The following is a 21,321-nucleotide window of genomic DNA, read 5'->3' as shown; positions in this document are numbered from 1 at the left end:
ACAGAGCAGGACAAATGCGAGAGGGACGGAACAAGGACTCAGACCCTTTTGTCAGGAGCTCATATTCCAATGGCGGAGAAGACACATGTTTATACTGGAATTATGGGAGCTTTTTAAGGTTGAACTTAGAAGAGTATGAATAATTTTACTCATTTGAAGTGAATTTACCACTCTGGCTTATATACAAATGAAATGTAAAAAAGCATTTGTATATCCTGTTTAATATTTATCGTACATCATTTGCCCTAAAATGTTAGATACTTTCTTTCATTGTAATTATTTAGAAAATGATCTCCTGATAAATTGTTCTAAGTTATATCCCAATATAGACAAATAAATTTAGACCTCATTAGGGTGATGTCATCTAGTTAGAAATGTAGCCCTACAGTAAATGCCAGACCACAATGTACTAGGTATAGTTTTACTAGTAAATGTTTCTGTTTAGAACACAGTGTTACTCAGTCATCAAATTTTTACTTAGAACTTTCAAAGGCGTATAAAGGAAGTATCTGGCAGTTCTTGTGCTCAGCCATAGACAAACTGTAACCTTAATTTGAGTGTCCGCACTGTGGGGATATGGTGTTGAATTAGACATGAGTGAGCAAAGTATAAAAATTCAATGCTAATGTGTTTATCAGCAGAAATTTGAGAAAAGAGCTAGATGAGCCAAGTGCCCAAAGGCATAGTAGGAATTAGGAAAGAGAAGTGTGGGTTGGAGCTTCTAAGGAAGAATATCAAAAAGTTTCATGGAACCGGGCGTTAAAAGGTAAGGAAAGGGCTAGAGGAAGGCCTGAGATAAGTACTAAGTGAGGAGAGATAGGGAACAGAAACAGGCGGGGCAGGAGGAAACCAGAAGCATGCAGACCGAGGCCCCGAAGGGACGGACGCCTCAGACACTCAGTTGCATGCATGCTTGCTTCATGAATAGAACTGACCTCAGGGCCTGGAGGTCTAAGGTACAGCATCTGCCTCTAACTAGCTCTCACATTGTGCAGGCCACTTTATTTCTCTGTGCCTTTATTAAGGAACTCAAAAATCTGCCTGGCAGAGAACATTCCTCGAAGTCTAATTTGTTAGAGCCCCTTCCACCCCTGCCCACCCTGCCCCCATTGCTTTGCCAGCTTTGGAAGTCCCTGTGTCCGCTCAGCCTGGCCGGGGTCCTTGAGGCCCTCGGTGACGTGCTTGATCTTAGCTCCTTGCCCCTGCTCCCGGATTGTCTCACTACCTTCAGGGACACCTGCGGACTATTTCCCAAGCTTCCTTGCATTGAATGTATTTCTTGGAGCCCTCTGGCCTCTAAGTGTGGTCCTCTTCTCCCTAGGAGTATCACCTGGGCTCACCTGTCTAGAGGACTGTAATTTCATTCTGTCCTTTCAATCAAATTCTGTTTTCATATCAGTCAGTTCTCTTAATAGTTCTCCCATCATATGTTCTCTTGATTTAATATGATCACAAACTGGGCAGACCGAAACTTACATCATTCTACAGTGACACTAAGAAATTGTATTCTTTAGTTGCGGTAGAATTGTTTTTGTTTGTCTGTTGGCATCAGGTAGATAGAATCTTAAATAAAGGACAGTGCCTGGAGCTTGGAAACACTTTGAGTCATTCTCCCAGCAAACATTAAGAACTGCGAGTGTATATGTGATCTGGACCCTCTGCTACTAGCTTGGTTAGAATCTTGCAGAAAACCCGGCCCCCTTGCCCTCAAGGACCTCCCATTCTAGAAGGAGAAATGAGCCCTGTGGACTAAGAGTACAACACTAAGGGACACTGTGCAAGTAGCAGGAACGCCTTTTATTGTAATAGGATTTGTGTCAATAGGAATATTTATTATTAAAAAGATTATACAAAATATCTAAAGTAGGTTGTGTGTTATCAGTGGTTGTCAGATGGCTCTAAAATCCCTCTAGGGCCGAGCAGACCAGACACGGTCTTCCTGTCCCCTCCCACCCGCTACCCCCCTTCCACACACAGCATCTCCTCTCAGCGTTTCATGTTTTATATTCAGTGTCCCTGTACGAGTTGCTTTCCAAAAATGGGTATCCATTATTTCTTAAAATTTGAACTAGACTTTTCTGTATAAGACATTTCACATGGGCGCCCAAGGTTTGGAAGGTGCTCTTAGGGGTCTCGTGAGCAGAGGATCCTTGTTTTCAGGAGGCTGCTCCAAGACAAGGGCCCTCACCTTCGGACACAGGGAACAGTTTCCTCAACATAGAATTTAAAGCGTTTCCCTTCTCTGGGAAAACAGGATTGAAATGTTGCCTCAAGTTGATAATTAACACGACAGGACAGAGTCTCTGAATATATTTTCACCTCCATCTTTATTTGAAAAGTGAAGTGTGAGGTGGAAACCAGGAGAGGAAATAGGTGGGGCAGGTATGCGGGACAGTTTCCAGGAGGGATTATTTAATGACCACAGGTATTTTCTAATCCAAAACCAGGTCCTGAAGAAGTCGAGGAATTGGTGGGAGGCTGCAGTGTCGGGAGCTGGACAGTAGGTTAGCAGATCAGAGCCTGCGCGGAGGAAAGATCAGCATGGACCAGGGCAAGGGAGAGGGCCCAGGGCTCCCCTCCCTTAGGACAGTGGGTTCTCAGTCAGCATCTGCCCCAGGGTCCCTGCTGGGTTCCAGGAGCTGTGCTTGGCTGGCCCTGCGGGAGACAAAGGAGGAATTTTGGGTTACAGTGCATTCTTCTGAGTAGTGAGCCAAGTGAAGACGCCCACAAGATAGTTAGAGAGGGGAGTTGGCAAAAGCGGGCAGGGAGCTGGAGAGCTCATCTGAGAGGATGGGGAGTGATGGAGGCCCTGAGGGTGATTCCTTCTCAGTCTCCGCTTGGGCTTAAGTACCACCATTTATTCTGTTATAATTCTGCAGGTCAGACGTCAAATCCGATTCACCGCGTTAAAGTCAAGGTGTTGGCAGGGCTGGGTCCTTCGAGGGGAGACTCTATTTCCTTATCTTTTCTGGCTTCAGGAGGCCCCTGCATTCTTTCGCTCGTGGCCTCTTCCTCACATCATCCAGCCTCTTGTTCCATCGCCTGCTTCCTACCTTGGCATCCTCTTATAAGAATGCTTCCGATCACTTGTAGGGCCCATCTGGATTATCCAAGATAATCTCCCCGTCTCTCCATCCCCAATTTAATCAAATCTACAAGTTCCCTTTGCCATAGAGATAACATTCAGAGGTTCCCGGGATCAGTATGTGGCTGTCTTTAGGGGGAGCATTACCCACCTTACCACAGGACAGAAGGGGTTCAGCTCAAGAGTGAGAAACAGTTTCTGGATGGAAGATAGGAGTTCACGACCTCTGCTTGAGGTCTCTGGGGATATGCCCATCACATGTTCCCTGTCTTGGGGGCCAGACCTTCAGACCTTCCTTCCAGCAGATGGAACGTTCCCTCACATGCACCAGTTTTTGGGGAGACTGAGGCCTGTGGGGGCCGCTCTCTCCAGAGATGACTTGTCTGGTGCTGGAAGCAGGGCTGGGAGCTGCTGGAACTGCTTAAGAAGGAAGCAGTCTCCTCCTTTTCACTGGCAGCTCTGATTGTTCTGTAGCTTTGCTCCCCCTCAGCTCAGCTGTGTTTCCCCAGGCTGTGGAACATCTGCTGTGATGGTTGAACCTCAGAGTGGGGGGCTAGGCGTCCCTGCCAGGTGCTCTGGCAGGAGATGTGTGGGGGTCCCCGGCTCTTCCTCACTTGAGTCTGTGGATAGTGAAGGACAGACACTAATGGCATTTCCAACTGGGAAAGGTCCTCCTGAAGGATATTTTCACAGAGTGACCTTTGATGAGGGAAGAGCAGCATCTGGTTTAAGATCACACATGTCCTGCAGTGCTTTCAGGAACACGGCGGTTTAACGTGGTGCATTTCATTTGCTCTTTGGGATGGGCCAAGTGTTTTGGTCTGATTAGCTTGCCTCAGCTTAAACGGATCGATGATTCGGCCCAGCTTCGGTCTCTACCATTGGCGACAATCCCGTGAGCCCTCCTGCCCTCTGCGCTTCCTCAGCCGCTCTGAGCCCTCTCTACCACCCATGGGTTTGAAGCAGTGCCCCTTGGGGCTCTGTGAGCCTCAGTGAGCCAGAGCCCTCATGACAGGAGAAAGAAAGAGGGACAGTCCTCTCCCACCTCTGCCCAGTACAGCTACCCTGGTGCTGTCCTGGCCGTCCGTCATCTCTTTCTCACAACAGCTTCAGGAGTGGGCAGCACAGGACCATTTGGGGTGGGTGGGTGGGTGGCTGGCTGGCTGGTTGGTTGGATTTCCCCAGGTAACGGAGTTTCACTTCTGATTGGCTAAGTAACTTGCCTGAGAAAAAGGACATTGGCAACTGGCTGTCGTCTGGGGTTCTTCCCACAGCTCCAGTCCGGGGAGAGGCAACTCCAGCTGTGCTTGGCTGTGCTCGGCTGACGGTCACAGCATTGGGCCCCTGGGCGCTGTCTCTTCCACAGTCAGCACAGAGAACCGGAGGATGTGAGGGACCAGTGCCGGCTCAGCCAGACACATTTGACCCCCGTCATCATCAGTACCCCCAAGTTTAGAGACTGTTGTGTTATAGGGGTTGGATGTGTGTCTGTCTCCTCCCACCGGTCTGGATGTTTCCCAAGGACAGCAGTATTTCCTTATTTAACTGTTTCATCTCTCAGTGCCTGGTCAGCACTAGTTACTGTGAGAAAGCCATCCAACCCCTGCCGCCACCACCTCTACCCCACCCTCCTGCACAGAGTATATGTGACTTTGGTGCTGCTGTTGAAGTGTGATGACATTTTTGAGGTCTCTGAGGCCTCACCTCTGTAGTAAGAGGACACACGCCTGTAGAAGAGGACACACGCCTTGGTCCTTACAAGTCCTGCTCATGCTAGGACAGCCTGTTGCTTCTCTTTGTGCCTTGTGATCATCGGTCTTGTCTCTGCCAAGTTCAAGTGTGCTTCCGGACTTGTCCCAGTCTTGAGGAATGCAAACCTCTGCTTGGGGGAGGAGAAGTCGCTGGGCACAGCCCTGTGGAGTGAGTGCCCGTGAGAAGGAGCCTGAGGGCGGTCCCTTCTGGTGGCCGCTCTGCGTCTCTCTCTGAGCTTGGTTCTTGAGTGCTGCTCTCACGCTGCTGGCTTACAGTGCTGTGGAGCATGAAGGCGAGGGTCTGTCCCCAGCCTGAGCCTCAGTGGTCTGGGAAGCATGGCCCCTTGGCACCTGAAGCGGGGGCAGCGCTGACCAGTTGGATTCCCAAAGTGAAGGTGGATCTCAGGATAGGAACTGAACCAGGAAATCCAGCTGCCCCCTCCCATGGGAGAGGATCAGGGTGTTCTTTTATTAAAGGAACTAGCGAGCTTCCTTACCTGTGGAGCCAGGAAAAGCTTTACTAGATTGATCTCGACTCTTCTTTGCACATGTGGCTCTGTTGAGTTAATGGGTTAAATCAGCACTATGGGCTAGCATGGGCGCCTTATCACTGTTCATCACATGGTATTTATGGGAAACAGCATTCCAGATTCCAAACAAGTGATTGGCAAGTGAGGCTTGTGAGCACAGCTGCTCGCCAGCCGGGGCCTTGCACCTCCTGGCCTGAAGCCCTGAAGTGTGTGTGTCTGTGGAAGGGCTGTCTCAGGACTACAGCCCAGCACCGCACGGGCTCAGTGCCCACGGGCCTGGCAGGACCATGCCACAGTGGTAAGTGACAAGCCAGGGCAATGTTTCCGTCGTGGACAGTGAGGGGTAAGCAGAACTATCCCTTAGGGTCAGTTCATCAGGCATCTTGTCCTTCTTTACGTTCCCTTATTTCCTGTAACATTACAATAATCCAGTCCAAGCGAGGTAGGGCCACCGAGGGGCTGTGAGCCGGAAAGCGGCCTGCCCACACCCGCATTTAAGAAAAGATCACTGCAAGAGTGAGTGAGGAGAGAGCTGTCAGCAGCCAGACTGGTGCAAAGGCCACAGGGAGGAAGGGGTGGTGGATGATGGCTGAGCATATGGGGAGAAAAGCCGGGGCCTGGGAGCTGATTGGCTGTGGGGGATGCAGGAGGAAAAGCTGAAGTTGCTGTCCACATTTCCAGTGTTCTTGAAGTGACATCGAAGTAGTCAGTTGGCGGAAGGAGCCCTGAGGCCTTTTGGGAAACCTTGGCAATGCGGTGAAGACTTCCGAGGATTGCCACCCCAACTGATAGTTCAAGTGTGTTCTTAAAATATCTGATCCTAGCAGAGCGGAACTCTGTGTAGGAAGAATCACATGGCATTTCTTATTCCATGTGCAGTCCCCAAAGTGTGGTTTTATTTTGAAATATGTGGTTGATGCATTTTTTTTATCTAGAGAGATTTCTTTATTAATATTTTTCCGTTTGTAAAGGTTTTATACCCCAGAAAATTCCTGGTTAGGGAACAAATAACCATAAATATTTCTTACAAAGTCATACTCTTACGGGAATTCAACTTGTACAGGTAAAAACTATAGGCTGGCGACAGTGACATTTCAATGTGCATATTTCCATGTGAAGTATTAAGCTGTTGGCTAGTTGGTACAAACAAGCCTTATAACTTTTCCTTGTGTTTCTCTATTTTTTTAAATGAAACAACAACCTCTGAACAGTCTTAAGTCGTTCTTTGAGGCTCTTGGAAAACTGCAATAGGTAGGAAGGGAACAACACCAACATGCAAAGCAATGAAATTTTCAAAATTAATCTGAAACTATCCGTTCATATGCATTACAGCTGGTGCCTGATTTAATGAGAATGCGGTAAGCATACGCTCCTGTATTTTAGCCTTCTCTTGTTCAAACAAAACAGAGAAGAGTTTCTGGGTTTGAAAACCGGGCACGAGAGCAATAGGCCTTTGGCCGTGTAGCATGCAGACTAACCCAAGGTGAGAATTTCTGTGTCTGAAAATTCTTGAGGTAAGAATCCAGCGTTCGTTCTGATTCACACTAACGCCGCTCCCATGGTTCGGCCTACAGAAAGAAAGAGTACTGTGTGTCCTGTTTATGTGATGAAAATAAATTTCTCTGGCCTGCCATTTGCTCTTTTGTCCCTTGTGGTTGCTGTCCCACAATTGGGAGGCTTGTTTATCCATGTGAAAAAGGAATTCGAAAGGGTTATGAAGTCCAGAGTTGATACTTGAGAGACTGAAAAGCAGTGCCCAATGACCCGACCCAATGCCAGCAGCGTTCACGTTTACTTGGAGACTCCTATCTATTGTCATTGCCAGCTTTGCCAGCAAGAGGATACAGGATGGCACCCTGAGAAACTCTCCTGGTGGGCAACATGTAGAATGTCCTGTGGTTCGTGTTGATCTTCCTGCCCTCCACAACTGCAAAATAACGACAAAAGTAAATATTTGGGGCCAGGTTTATTTTGGTGAGACAAGTTCCAGTCTGGTTTCTAAAATTAGGAATTCTGCGGGATGCATGTGGTTTGAGGCATCCTGCCAGAGAACTTTGTCTCAGGGATCTACAGTTCTCTTATTTGTGGCTGCTTGGGAATGTGCATCTAAACCTTCTCTCTCGTGTCCGTTCATCTGTGCAGACCCACTGCCAATGGTAGGAAGGCTCTACCTAACTAATTTTGGGAGGCTCCCGCCCCCTGCCCTCACCAGCATGACCCCTGCTTAGATGAGGATCTGAGCCGGCCTTCTGTCCTTCATACACTGCCAGATAAGCCTTCCAGGAGCACAGTTCTCGTCACTGACACACACGCCCCCACTGCCTTCAGGCTAAAGGCCCTCGCCACCCTGATCTCACCTGGTGGGACGTCCTCTGCCATCAGTCCAATTAGCCTCCTCGTTTGCCCTCAAACACACTGGCTGCTTGCTTGTCTTTGTAACTTTCCATTTCTCCCATATAAGCATCCCTCTGTCCATCCTTCCGGGCTCAGCCTACAGTCCCACCTCCCCTGGGAGACTGCCCTGCCCTGGTGAGCCTTGACCAACCACGAGGAGGTTTGCATGCATCATCCATCATTGTCTGTTTCCAGCAACACCCAGTGCAGAGGACGTACTCAGGAAACATTTCTCTTTAGCCCTCTCTCTTAGTGTCAGCTTTCCCCCTCCTGGAAGCTGGCCTTGTCCCGTAAAAGGCTGCCCTTCCAGCACAGTTTCTCTTCCACCTAGACTGATTCAGCTCTTTGTAGAATGTAGCAAGGGCTGCTGTTACCCTGCACCTCCCGTTGGGCTGTGTTGAGGGGTGGGGCCTGCCTTCTTCTGCCTTCTTGGGTGGAATGGGAATGAGCCTGGGTAGCAACCTGCAACCACACAGGCTCTCCTCCCACGCACATGGTTTAATGTTCTGCTGTTTCTGTCTTGAAATTCTTTTGAACCAGGGGCCATGCATTTTCATTTTGCACTGTGTCCTGAAAAGTATATATCTGGTCCTGGGAACAGGGCAGGTGCTGACAGACAGGTAAGGGGCAGGGGACCGATTACAGAGGGCGTGCTGGGCGGGTACTATGTGGAGGCCAGAGGAGGGTGGGCAACAGCATAGGAGAAGGGGAGGAAATACCTCAATTACGCAGGTCCTTCCTTCAAGGGGTGATAGGTCTCCAAAGCCAGAAGTGTGCCTCAGGTGGGGGGGGCTCCTGGGGACCCGACTTTGGCCCTAAATAGCCTCACTTGATTTTGTCATAAGCCAGCCATTTTTATGGTGCTGTTCCAACAACTTTCCCCTCTCAAGCGGAGGAAAAGCCACGTCCTTCCAGTGGCCTACAGGCCCTTCATCTCTGACCTCCTCTCTTGCTAATGTCCCCTCAGTTATTCTGTCGCAGCCACTCTGGCCCCCTTTCTGTTCTTGAACATGCCGAGAATCCCCCCACCTGAGGGCGTTTGCCCCCCCCACCCCCCACCCCACCGTGCTCTTCCCCCAGAAGGCCCCCCTCACCTCCTTCAGGCCTGTGCTCGCATGTCACTTTATCAGTGTGGTCTCCCCCAGACACCCTACTTACACACACACACCACTCTTTAACCCCTTTCCTGCTTGACTTCGATTGACAATATTTATCACCACCATCTGGCATACTCTATATTTTACATGTTTATTTATTGTCTGTCTCCTCCCACTGGAATGTAAGCTCAATGAGGACAGCGATTTTTGTAAATTTTGTTCCCTATTCCTCAGCACCTAGACCACTACCTGACAATAGTAGGCACTAGATAAACATGTGCTGAATGAATTCACTGCCCTTTGGGGGCTGAGAGTCCTGCTAATGAGATGAGAAGGATGACCAGTGGTAGCTGGGGAGAGGTCCGTGAGGCCATGGGGAAGTAGGCCGCTGACAGAGGGAAATGAGAAGGTACCACACAAGTAAGTGGGCACAAAACTAGAAGAGCCAAAATGAGCAGCGCAGCAGGAGCTAGGAAGAGCCCTTCACTGGAGCCACACCAGCGACCCAAGCGGGACGGCTGCGGTGGATAGGATCGTAGGTTTCCAGCCCGCACAAGAAACTCTTATTTTTTTCATTCCTGCCCCTACCACGGACCGCATGCCAATGCGGGTAGATAAGTTATTAAAGAATTCATTTTTGTTCTCATTTGTTAATGAGACATAGATAGTTAACGTTGTAAATGAGAAACAGCCACTGACCGTCACAGCGATGTCAATATACAGCCTCGCAGCAGCGTCAGAGCGTGGGGTTGCCACGTGAGCCCATCTCAGAATTCACCTCCCAGGAACACATGTAGACATCACCCACTTCAGTGACCTCTCAGCTCTCTCCAGCTCTGAAAATCACATAATCCTGCGAGATCTCTCAGTGTTGGCCCAGGGTAGGCGAAGGCCCAGGTGGATCCATGGGACTGACTTAGGAATGTCAGTTCCCATCATGACAGCTACATTGGCCTGACAGGTAGGTGTGGGAGGGCCCTCTGATCAAGGGAACCTTCTTGGGGAAATAACTGGGAGCCCAGACATCCAGGTCTTGCCTCCTAGATAACAGCGACTTGGGGAGCAAATGAGGTACATATGGTCGTAGTTGATCAGTGGCAAAACTGACATAGGAATTGAAGATTTCCCGACTGGCGGACGTGAGCTTTTTTTGTTTGGTTTTTGGCCTAGGAAATGTCAGTGCTTTGAGGGGGATTATTGAGGATTCTTGAGGCATTATTTGAGGCGATTATTCCTTTTTTCAGTTTTGAACCCATATTTGGTGTGACTGGATAGAGACAAGACTATAGTGATGGTTATATTTTAATTGCAGAACCAATGTAGAAATAGAATATTCTGGGTGAACTGGCTTGCTACTTTAACTAGTAATTCTTGTTAAATACATTGGCAGAAGTTTGACCCAGTAATAGTTTTTAGTGGAATTTTGGCTTTCATCAACAAGAATAAGGAGCAAATGCATTCATTATGTAAAGAATACTTACAGTGGCCACTGTTAGGCGATGGTGGTGCTGAGGCCGCGGTGAACAAGCCCCACCACTACATGTGGGTCACTCCCAGACCAGATGGAGGGAGAAAGATTTCCCATGGTGCATTAGTCATAAAGATGATAGGCAGAAAAGTATAGGCTTTGCAGTCTAACAACCTGAGTACAAATTCCAGTTCTGCCACTTAGTAGCTGTGCATCCGTGGGCAACATCTGGCTGCTTCACTTCTTGGCTGCTAAAATGGGGGTGGGGCTGAGGATACCTACATGAGGTGAGGCTTATACAAGGACAAGCACGTGAACCACCGGCCCAGTTCTGGAGGCATCCTGGCAGCTGTATTTGCGGCTTCCTCCAAAGCCACTTTTTTTTTTTTTTAATGTGGAAAAATACATATAACATGAAATCTACCCTCTTAATGAATTTTAAGTGTACAGTAAATTCTTGTTAACTATATGAACATTGTTGTACATCAGATCTCTAGAACTTTTTCATCTTGCATGACGAACTCTGTACCCATTGAACAGCAACTCCCCATTTCCCCCTCCCACCCCAGCCCCTGGCAACCATCATTCATTCTGCCTTCTGCTTCCACAGGTTTGACTACTTGAGATACCTCATAGAAGTGGAATCATATGGTATTTGTTATTTTGTGTCTGGCTTATTTCATTAGCATAATGAGTGTTCATCCATGTGTAGTATATGACAATATTTTCTTTTTTAAGGCTGAAACACCATTTATTGAAGAGACCATACTTTCCCCATTGTGTAGTGTTAGCTCTCTTGTTGAAGATCATTTGATTATGTATGTGTGGGTTTACTTCTGGGCTCTCTATTTGGTTCCATTAATCTATACATCTGTCTTTATGCCAATACCATACTGTTTCTGTAGCTTTGCAATATGTTTTGAAGTCAGGAAGTGTGAGGCCTGCAGCTTGGTTCTTCTTCCTCGAGGTTGTTTTCGCTATTAGGAGTACTTTGTGGTTCCATGAATTCTAGAATTTTTCTATTTCTGAAAACAAACAAACATTGGGATTTTGATGGGGATTACATTGAATCTTTAAATTGCTTTGGGTAGTGTAGACATTTTAATAATATTAAGCCTTCCAGCCCATGAACACAGGCTGTTTTGCCATTTATTTGTGTCTTCTTTTAATTTTTTCAGCTGTGTTTTTACAGTTTTCAGTGTATGTCTTTCACTTCTGTGGCTAAGTTTATTCCTAAGTATTTCATTCTTTTTGATGCTATTGTAAATAAAGTTGCATTTTTAATTCCCTTTTTGGATTGTTCATTGTAAGTGGATAAAAATGCAGCTGATTCTTATACATTGAGTTTGTAGCCAATAACTTTGCTGAATTCATTCATTAGTTGTAATAGTTTTTTGTGGAATCTTTAGGGTTTTCCACAAATAAGATTGTGTACTTTTTAAGTTATATAAATGTCTAATTACTGTGTTGTACACCTGACAGTAATGTAATATTGTGTGTCATCTGTAATTGGGGAAAAAAAAGGAAAGATCATGTCATCTGCAAAGTGAGATAATTTTACTTATTCCATCCCGATTTGGATTCCTTTTGTTTCTTTTTCTTGTCTAATTGCTCTAGCTAGGACTTCCAGTACTATGTTGAATAGAAGTGGCAAGAGTGGGCATCCTTGCTTTGTTCCTGTTTAGAGGAAAAGCTTTCAGTTTTTCACTTTGAGTATGATGTTAACTATGGGCTTTTCCTATATAGCCTTTATTATGTTGAGATAACTTTTATTGCTAAATTTTTTAGTGTTTTTATCATGAGGGTGTTTAATTTTGTCCAATGCTTTTTCTGCATCTGTTGATAATCATGTGATCTGTATCTTTAGCTCTTAATTACTGTGGTTATCACATTGATTGATTTGTGTGTGTTGAGCCATCCTTGCATCCCAGGGATAAATCCCACTTGGTCATGATGTATGATCCTTTCAGTGTGCTGTTAAATTTGGTTTGCTAATATTTTGTTGATGATTTTTACATCTATATTCATCAGGGATATTGGCCTGTGGTTTTCTCTTCTTGTAGTGTCTTTGGTATGAGGATAATGCTGGTCTCATAAAATCAATTTGAAGTGTTCCTTTCTCTAATTTATAGGAAGAGTTTGAGAAGGAGTGGCAGTAATTCTTTGGTAAAATTCTTCGGTAGCCATCTGGTACTGAGCTTTTCTTTGTTAGGAGTTTCTTGATTACTGGTTCAATCTCCTTGTTTGTTATTGGACCTTTCAGATTTTCTGTATCTTCATGAGTAAGTCTTGGTACATTGTATGTTTCTAAGAATTGCTCCATTTCTTCTAGATTATCTAATTTGTTGTCATATAATTATTCATAGTTGTCCTTTATAATCCTTTATATTTCTGTGACATCTGTTATAATGTTTCCTTTTTAATTTCTGATTTTATTTATTTGAGTCTTCTCTCTTTTTTGTTAGTCTAGTTTGATGTTTGTCAGTTTTTTTTTATCTTTTCAAAAAAACCAACTCGGTTTCACTGATTTTTTTTTTTTCCCTATTATTTTTCTGTTCTCTATTTTATTTGTTTTAATCTTTGTCATCGCCTTCCTTCTGCTAACTTTGGGTTTAGTTTGCTCTTCTGATTCGTTGAGGTGTAAAGTTAGGTTGTTTATTTGATATCTTTTTTAATGTAGACATTTACCAATATAAACTTAACTCTTCATCCTGTTTTTGCTACAACCTGTAAGTTTTGGAATGGTATGTTGTGTTTTCATTTTTATTTATCTCAAGATATTTACTAATTTCTCCTTTGACCCATTAGTTATTAAAGAGAGTGTTGTTTAATTTGCACATATTTGTGAGTTTTCCTGTTTTCCTTCTGCTATTGATCTCTAGTCTCACTCCATTGTGGTAGGAAAAGATACTTGGTATGATTTCAGTCATCTTAAATTTGTTAAGATTTGTTTTGTGACCTAATATGTGATCTATAGTGAAGAATTAGTGTGAGCTTGAGAAATCTATATGTTGTGCTGCTGTTGGGTGGAATGTTCTTTATATATCTATTGGGTCCATTTGGTCTACAGTGATGTTCCAGGCCTCTGTCTTTTATCTTCTTTCTAGATGTTCTATCCATAGTTGAAAGTGGGTTATTGAAATCTATTATTGTTTTGTTATTTCTCTCTTCAATTCTGTCCATGTTTGCTTCATATATTTATGTGCTCTGATGTTGGGTGCATACATATTTATAATTGTTATGTCTTCCTGGTGAACTGACCCTTTTTTATTACATAATGTCTTTTGTCTTTCGTGACAATTTTTGACTTCAGGTTTCTTTTGTCTGATAGAAGTATTACCACTCTCCTATCTTGGTTACCATTTGCATGGAATATCTTTTTCCATCCTTTCTCTTTTAGCCTATGTGTCTCTTTAAATCTAAAGTGAGTCTCTTGTAGACAGCATATAGTTGAATCTTATTTTTTAATCCATTCAGCCTTTCTATGTCTTTTGATTGGGGGTTTAATTTCTTTAAATTTATAGTAATTGTAGATGGTGGAGGACTTACTATTGCTTTGCAATTGTTTTCTGTCTTGTAACATTTTTGTCCCTCTTTTTCTTTCTAGCCATCTTCCTTTTTGTTTTGTAGTGATGTGCTTTCATTACTTTCTCATTTTCTTTTGTGTACCTTTTATAGGTGTTTTCTTTTTGGTTGCCGTGGGAATCCTATAAAGCAACTTATAGTTATAACAGTGTATTCTAAGCTGAAAAACAAGGCCACTTTTAATCTTGGCACAGTTTTTAGAAATAAGGTACAAGTGGATTTTTAATTTTTTTTCCTTATTCATTTTAACTTTCCTTTAGTGACTTAAGTAGAATTAACTAGAATCAGTGATTGTATATTTTATGAGACTAATGCAACTGAATCCCAATGGAATTTTTTTAGAACTTGATAAAGTGATTTTGACATTCACCTGGAAGCATAAAGGGTTAGACTATCCAATAAATTTTTGAAAAAAAGAAAAACAAAAGAGGACTGGTAATATTAAAAATAAAGCAATAAATCTGAAATAGCAAAGCTTGTGTTACTGACATAAGCAGAGAGGTGGAGTGGAGTAGAATGCTTAAATCAGCATATGAGGATGAATTGTTCAATAAATATTATTAAGATATTTGATTAATCTTTTGGGGGAAAAGGGTAGATTCACATATCCTGCTAATACAGAATAAACTCCAAACAGATAGAAGATTTACTTAGAAGGTATTTACTTTAAGCTAAAAAAGAACTAAAAGAAAATATAAGTGAATAGTATATCATATCAGAGTTGGAAAGAACCATTAAGAAAACATTGTTAAATTTGACTTCCTAAAAACTTAAAATTTCTGTTCATCCATAATCACTATAAACAAAAGTAAAAGCCTAAAATAAACTGAGACAATTTCCAACATACAGAACCGTGCAAGAATTGTCTCTAATATATGATAATGGAACCCTTACAAATCAAAGAAAAGTAGATTAAAAAATTGTAAGTACAATTCTCAAAAGAAGAAATAGAAATAGCCAAAAAGCATACACAGGACTGTATGGACTTGGATGGCAATCAAAGAAATGCAAATGAAAGCAACAGTGAGTTGCCATTTTTACCTTTCAGATTGGCAAAAGCTATTTAAACTCCCTGTGTTGGTACATGTAACCCCCCATGGCTGGAAGTACACATCGGTACCACCTCACCAAATGGTAGATTGTCCATAGGTATCAAAAAGCTTGACATTTTTTTCAGGCTTTGGTTTCAGCTATTACACTTCTAGGAATTTCTTCTAAGGGAATCAGCAGACATGCGCATAAAATTATGTATACTATGCTCACTGCAGTATTACTTTTGATATTTTTACTCTTTACTTACTACAATGTGTAATACATGATGCAGAATTACTATTTTAACACATACATGACAGAAAATTCAAAGAATATGAAAGGGAATACAGTGAAAAATAATTCTCCCTCCCACCCAGTTCTCTCCTCCATTTCTCTCCAATAAACCAACCAGTCACTTATAAATCCTGCGAGAGACATTCTTTGCATGTATACGAATATACACCTGCTTGTGCTTTTTATGTTGTTAATTTACTTAATTTTGTATTTGGAGGTTGATACCTAGTAGCATGTTGTATGTACCACTTGCTTTTCTCATTTAATATGTCTTAGAACATATTCCATCATCAGTAGGCAATAAGGTACAGAGGTTAAGTGCACAGACTGCTTGAGTTTGAACAACTCTACCACTTATTAGGCAAGTTTCTTAACTTCTCTGGGCCTTAGTTTCCTCATCTGTAAAATGAGTACAGAAATAGTCCTTTCTTCATAAGATTACTGAGAGGATTAAATGAGTCAATGTACATGAAGTACTTAAAATAGCACCTGGCACATCTTACGTAAGGTAAGTCTTAGCTGTTATCAGTACATGTGGAGCTGCAGCTTTCTTGTTAACAGCCCCGTAATATTCCACCCAGAGATGTATTATATTTTGTCCCGTATTGATGACCAACTAGATTGTTCCCAGCATTGTTGTTGGAAACAAATTGTAGCATTTTTTATGACACATGTTTTTAAAGGAAACAACATAAATGTCTAAAGTTAGTTGAATTATGGCACAACAGACACCCATACAGTGGAATACAATACAACCAACCAAAATAAGGTTGTAGCAAGATATCTGATGATATATGAAAATGTTCTCTTTTATTCAGTAGAAGCATTTTTAATATTTACTCAATTTTTTCCATTATAAACATGATGTAGATTGTAGAATTAGGAAACAAAAGAAAAGTATAAAGGACAAAAATTATCAACCTAGTCCTGTGATGCAGAGATTGCCATGCTTACTTAACATATTGGTGAATTTTACATAACCTCTCTTCCTGAAAACTTGCACTAATTATTTCATAGAAAGCAGGGGTTGCCATCGTCACTGAAAATGGCAGGGAGCTGCAAGTTGGGTTCCCCAGAGGAGAGGTTGGCCTTATGTGGGTGGCATGGGTTAAAATTGCTTGGAGGAGGGAACTTGCTGTGGGAAAGAAGGCTTCCCAGGAAAGTGGTGCGGCTTGAGCTGAGCTTTCTCTTGAAGTATCATCAGAACTGTTCCCTTTTACTGTATCGGTCATCTGCATTGTTCTGTGTTTCATCATTCATTCATTCAGTAAACACCTGTTAGACAGGCCTGTTGTGTACCAGCACATTTCTAGGTCTTAGGGACTCAGATGTGAACAAGATAGGTTCCAAGCTTGTACCCCTGGAGCCCACCTTCCAGAGCTTGTCCAGAACCAGAAGCACATTACAAAGTTACAGACACAGGCGTGCACGTGTGTGAGATGCTTTGCCTGACAATGAACACAAACACTTTACCATGTGTTTTCACAATGGTTATGTTTTGTAGCAGCACAGAATTCTCTCCAGTTGCTATGTACTGATTTAATTAGCCACTCCTGTTCTCAGACATTCAGATTGTTTGGTCTTTGACACATCACTCTTCTGCTTTTCAAATGGATTGTTCCAGGTTACAGAGTTACCAGAAAGGTGTGAATGAATGGGCCTGTTCCATCAAAACCTTATCACCATTGGCTGTATGTTTTTATTTTTATCATTTCTGTTCATTTAATACGTACGAAACTGGGCCTCGTTGTTTAAACATTCTTTTATTTGATTACTGTCTAATTTTAACCTTTATTTCCTCTTAAGTGCATTATCTCGTTAAATCCTTTGCTCCGTTAGCTTCGGAGTATTTTGGCTCTTGATGTGAAAAACAGACTCTGTATAGTGATGGTTCAGAGCTCAGATGCTAGACCACGCAGGTCTGGTTTGTATCCAGCTAGTGTGGACCTCGGGCACAGGTCTGGGGACGTGCTAAGGGGAGGAAGGGCCTTCCTAGCAGAGGGGCTCTCCTGGGAAGCTGAGGCAGAAAGAGTTTGGTGGCCTGGGTACGTCTGGGGTACAGTGGGACAACCTGTGTCTGGCTTCATTGAATAAAGCCGCCTTGAATATCATTGGTTCCTTTTGGAGTTTTCAAAAGTGTAGCATTTGGAGTGAAGGCAGGTGGCACAAGGCTCATACTCTGAGCTTCTCCCTGGAAATAAAACCCAAACCCAAAAGAGTGCTGGGGAGAGACCGGGGGGATTGTGGGGTGGCTGGAAGCCCTGCAGTCAGGGTGCGCTGGCTTTGAACCCCAGCACCCTCGCTGCATAGTTGTATGTACTCCACATCTCAGTTTTCTCATCAGAAAACGGGGTGGTCATATCGGTACTGCATACCGTGAAGGCCAGAGATGGTTTATGTCAAGGGCCTTGCACAAAGGAGGCATAAGCTAATGTGGGCTGTTACCAGCCGGCAGCGAACGGGAAACACACGCTACTGTGAAACGAAGGATGAGATTAGAATCCCTCCTACCCAGCTTTTAGCCTCCAGCCTTGATCCCCCCCCTTGATTTCTCAGTGCTGCAGGCACCACTGCCAGTTACAGGCTGCCCTGGGAAAATGAGCTTTCAAAGGTGTGTTTCTTTCATCGCCTGTCGGGCAGAATTCCCTGGGGAAGTGTATCACTTAGAAACAGAATAGGGACTGACTGGATATCTCAAAACGTGACTCTGTTGGTGCCTAAGCCCTTTTCCTAGGAGAAAAGGATGTTTGGATTCTCAGCAGCCACATCTGCTTTTGAACTGTGTGCAGTCTGTGCCCTGGCCTCTCCCCACCCTCACCGCCCCCCTTATATTCAAACAGAGGAAAGTTGTGTTTGTTGACCACTCTTTCGGGGTGGGAAAGGAATGTAATGTATGCATAGACTGCCCAGAATTTCCTGTTAGACACCCATTCCAAACCACGGCCCTGGGACGCATTCCAGAGATTACAGCCCAATTCTAGAAGAGAAGAAATGGTGCATTCATTTAAATGCTGGCTCCTGGGGAGAACTCCCCCTCCTCCCGTAAAAAAAAAAAAAAAAAAAAAGTAGGTGTTTAGCTTATTCCATAATAACATAGTTGTGAATTCAGCTGTATGGTCTCTTCAGGGTCATAAAGTGCTCTGACAGCCCCACGTTTGAAGAAATACCTCTACCTTGGGGAACTCCAGTGTGCAGTTTTACAGCCTTAACTGCATTGGGGTCCACACTGATGCTTGCAACAAGGCATACTTTTATTTTTAATGTTCTGCTATAAATACTTGGATGATATAAATCTGCTGTGGAACACCATCCTTAATTCTCTTGTGACAAGAAGGAAGCTACTTCTGAGAGCAGGTTTTGGTGCTTTGACACATTAGCAGTAGACTTCGTGTGACCTGTCAGTTTTCCCCTAGAAATTCTTGGCGGTCTGGCCCCTGGACCTGCTCATAGGCTGGCTTGACATCATGGAAATTAAAGGCAACATTCTTTGTTTTCTAGAAGTAGCTGTCAAGATGCAGTTTCTTCAAGGGGAGAAATTCATCCCCTGAATGACTGGGGATGGGTTCATAGTGAGTAGTGACCGTTTCCACCTACATTTCAGCGACTCTGATTTTCATCCTGAACTACTTCTTTGTGTAGCGATGTGTATGGGGCTTGGGGAGCTTAGGTCAGATCAGAGATAAGGACAGATGGGGGGGCTGCTCACAAAGGGGAGTGTGTGAAGCTCTGGATCGGTGTAGACCCCAGATGTTTGGGTCCTAAATCTGAAGCTTGCCCACATCCAGAATCTAAACCAGGTCAGAACGCAAGAGTTGTATATAAAAGGACAATGGTTATAGGCAGGGGCAGCTCTCACACTGACTAAGAAACGCTGGCTGTTTGGGGTCAACATTTCAATTTCTAGAGACAGAAGGGAACCAGTTAGGTTTGGAAGTTCAAGAGGTTGCCTAGAAATGCCCCCTCTCAGCCTGTGCATACCAGCTGGTTGTGGATTCAGCTGTGCTTTCTGTGTCGGCATAAACACAGAGTGACAGCTCTTTAGACCAGTCTTCTTGTCCCACGAAAGGGCCAAACCACACCGTCCCCCTTGGTGGACTTTCCCCTGGACATTTTATGTTTTTAATGACAACACTTTCTTTCTGACTATACTTCATACAAGATTTCCGAGAAAAGGCCTGAATCCTAACTTTTAGTTTCAGCTTTACACATGGAGCTGCTTTTTATTTGTTTGCTTGGTTTCTATCCATTATTATCATTGTGATAAAAAGAAACCTTCACTGGGTAGATAGGTGGTCAGGTTTCAAAGAGCTGCTTTAAGTTCTCAGTTCAGAATTCACATAACCAAAAATCGGTCTGCCTACATGTTTTCTCAGAAAGCCAGGCTGTTTTTGTGAGGACAGTTGTCTGGTTACAACCTAACTTCTGAATGTTCACAGAAAGACACAGCACTGTACTCAAACCAGTCACAATTTTTTGTTGCTACCCTTTAAGCTGCTGGTAGATTTTCTCACTCACAGAGACATACATGTTTTTGCTGCATCCTCACAGACAGCCCTGTGGGGTAGGTAGTGGCTTAGTCAGATGAAATCACACCAGCTAACAAATGGCAGGGCTGGAGATTGAACCAAAATGTAACTCCAAAGCTTACTTTCTTTCCATGCAACTTGTATTGCAAGTCAAGTTTTATATAAGAAACTGCACTCTAGGCTCTTTATACAGAACAGTCCCCATGTCTGATTTGCAAATATCCTGAAAATCCTTCGTGCAGATTGATCACCTGCATTAGTCATGATTTAAAAACGTAAGCTCAGCAGCTCCAGGTCCACAAGTGACACAGTGCCAGTCATGGTGTTGTCTGAACATGTCACTCCCCGTTTGCAGAGAGTCCCATTCCCATTTTACAGTCCTGGCCACTTCTTTTGGATTTCTCAGATATTTCGTGTTCTCTCTCTCATATCAGGCCCTTTACAGGTTGCTATTTCCCCCTTCCCTGAACCCTCCAACAATGTTATGAAACTCTCAGCTCCTTATAGAAGACATTTCTTCTAAGAAATCACTCCTACTACCCCCACTTTACCCCCAAATCTGAACTGTGTGCTCTTCTGTGGACCCCAACAGTGCCCAGTGCTGCTCAGTTATAACAAGACTCATACTGTCTCAGAATCGTTTCTTCAAGTGTCTTTCCCACCAGACGTGAGCACCATGAACAGGAGGCAGGGGTGAGGCCCAGGCCCAATGTCTCCAGCTCTGCACAGCCCTTCCCCAGATTTCTGCCCCCCCCACCCACCCAGGCCTGCTCAGAGATAGGAGAAAGTTAAGTCTTAGGATCACCCCACCGGCCCCTGTGAGGGATCCCCCTTTACTTAGCCTATGGGATGTCTGTGCTGAGACCAGCTCGGGGCATGTCTTCATTAGCAGGGCTAAGGAAAAGAAAGGGGTGGTCTTCGGATAGGTCTGCGCTGCCAGCCCCTTGGGGAAATAGCATATCGTGGCCCAGTAAACCTGCAGGAGAGACCCAGATGGGTTGTGAGCCTCCTTCGTGGTCCTCCTGTGGTCAACCCCACACAGGAGAAAATTCCTTTTTGATGCACAGCGTGGGACTGAATCAGAGGCAGGCTGGGCAGGCACAGTGCTCAGCCGAGGAGAGAGCTAAGCTGCAGCCCCAGAGGGAGCCGAGTCAGGGGAAGGCAGGTAAGCAGCCCCCCAACAGCTCCTGTGGACCCTTAACCCGCCCTTTTCTTGCCTCCTCTCTGCATCCAGTGTTTAGAGCAATTAAGTAGAACCACTTCCCCACATTTTTCTACTTTTGCTTTCTAAATTACAGTTTATATAACCAAGATCTGTTATAGTAAGTTATGCCTCCTACTTGTCAGATGCCAGGGACAAAATGTATACCCATAGAATCCAGCCTTTGATCCAGGATTTACCTGCAGAGAACCCCCACTCCTTTACAAAGCAAAAGATTTTAAGAGACTAATGGTAATAATAAGAGCTAACATTTATGAAGTGTTCTGAGTACTTTATAATAACACATTTAATTATCACAACAAGCCTATAAGATGAGTACCTTTGTTATCCCCATTTG

The 21,321-nt window shown here is 44.1% G+C and overlaps 1 protein-coding gene across 6 annotated transcripts in view; it reads left to right on the top strand.

Moving 5' to 3' along the window:
* LOC109445341 (CTD small phosphatase-like protein) overlaps positions 1–21,321 on the top strand; it is a 142,905-nt gene that overhangs the window by 59,086 nt on the left and 62,498 nt on the right. For 2 of the 6 annotated variants that reach the window (XM_074312607.1, XM_074312606.1), the window contains exon 1: positions 20,558–20,927. The exons of 3 other annotated variants lie outside the window; for them this stretch is intronic. In XM_074312607.1, coding sequence (XP_074168708.1) covers positions 20,612–20,927 — 316 coding nt within the window. In that variant the 5' untranslated portion in view covers positions 20,558–20,611. Of the gene's footprint in view, positions 1–20,557; positions 20,928–21,321 lie in introns of those variants that run through there. One more of the 6 variants, XM_074312608.1, reaches the window with a different exon arrangement.

Source organism: Rhinolophus sinicus, linkage group LG10, assembly GCF_036562045.2.
Source record: "Rhinolophus sinicus isolate RSC01 linkage group LG10, ASM3656204v1, whole genome shotgun sequence".
Lineage (NCBI taxonomy): Eukaryota > Metazoa > Chordata > Mammalia > Chiroptera > Rhinolophidae > Rhinolophus > Rhinolophus sinicus.
This window is presented reverse-complemented; position numbering and strand designations above follow the sequence as displayed.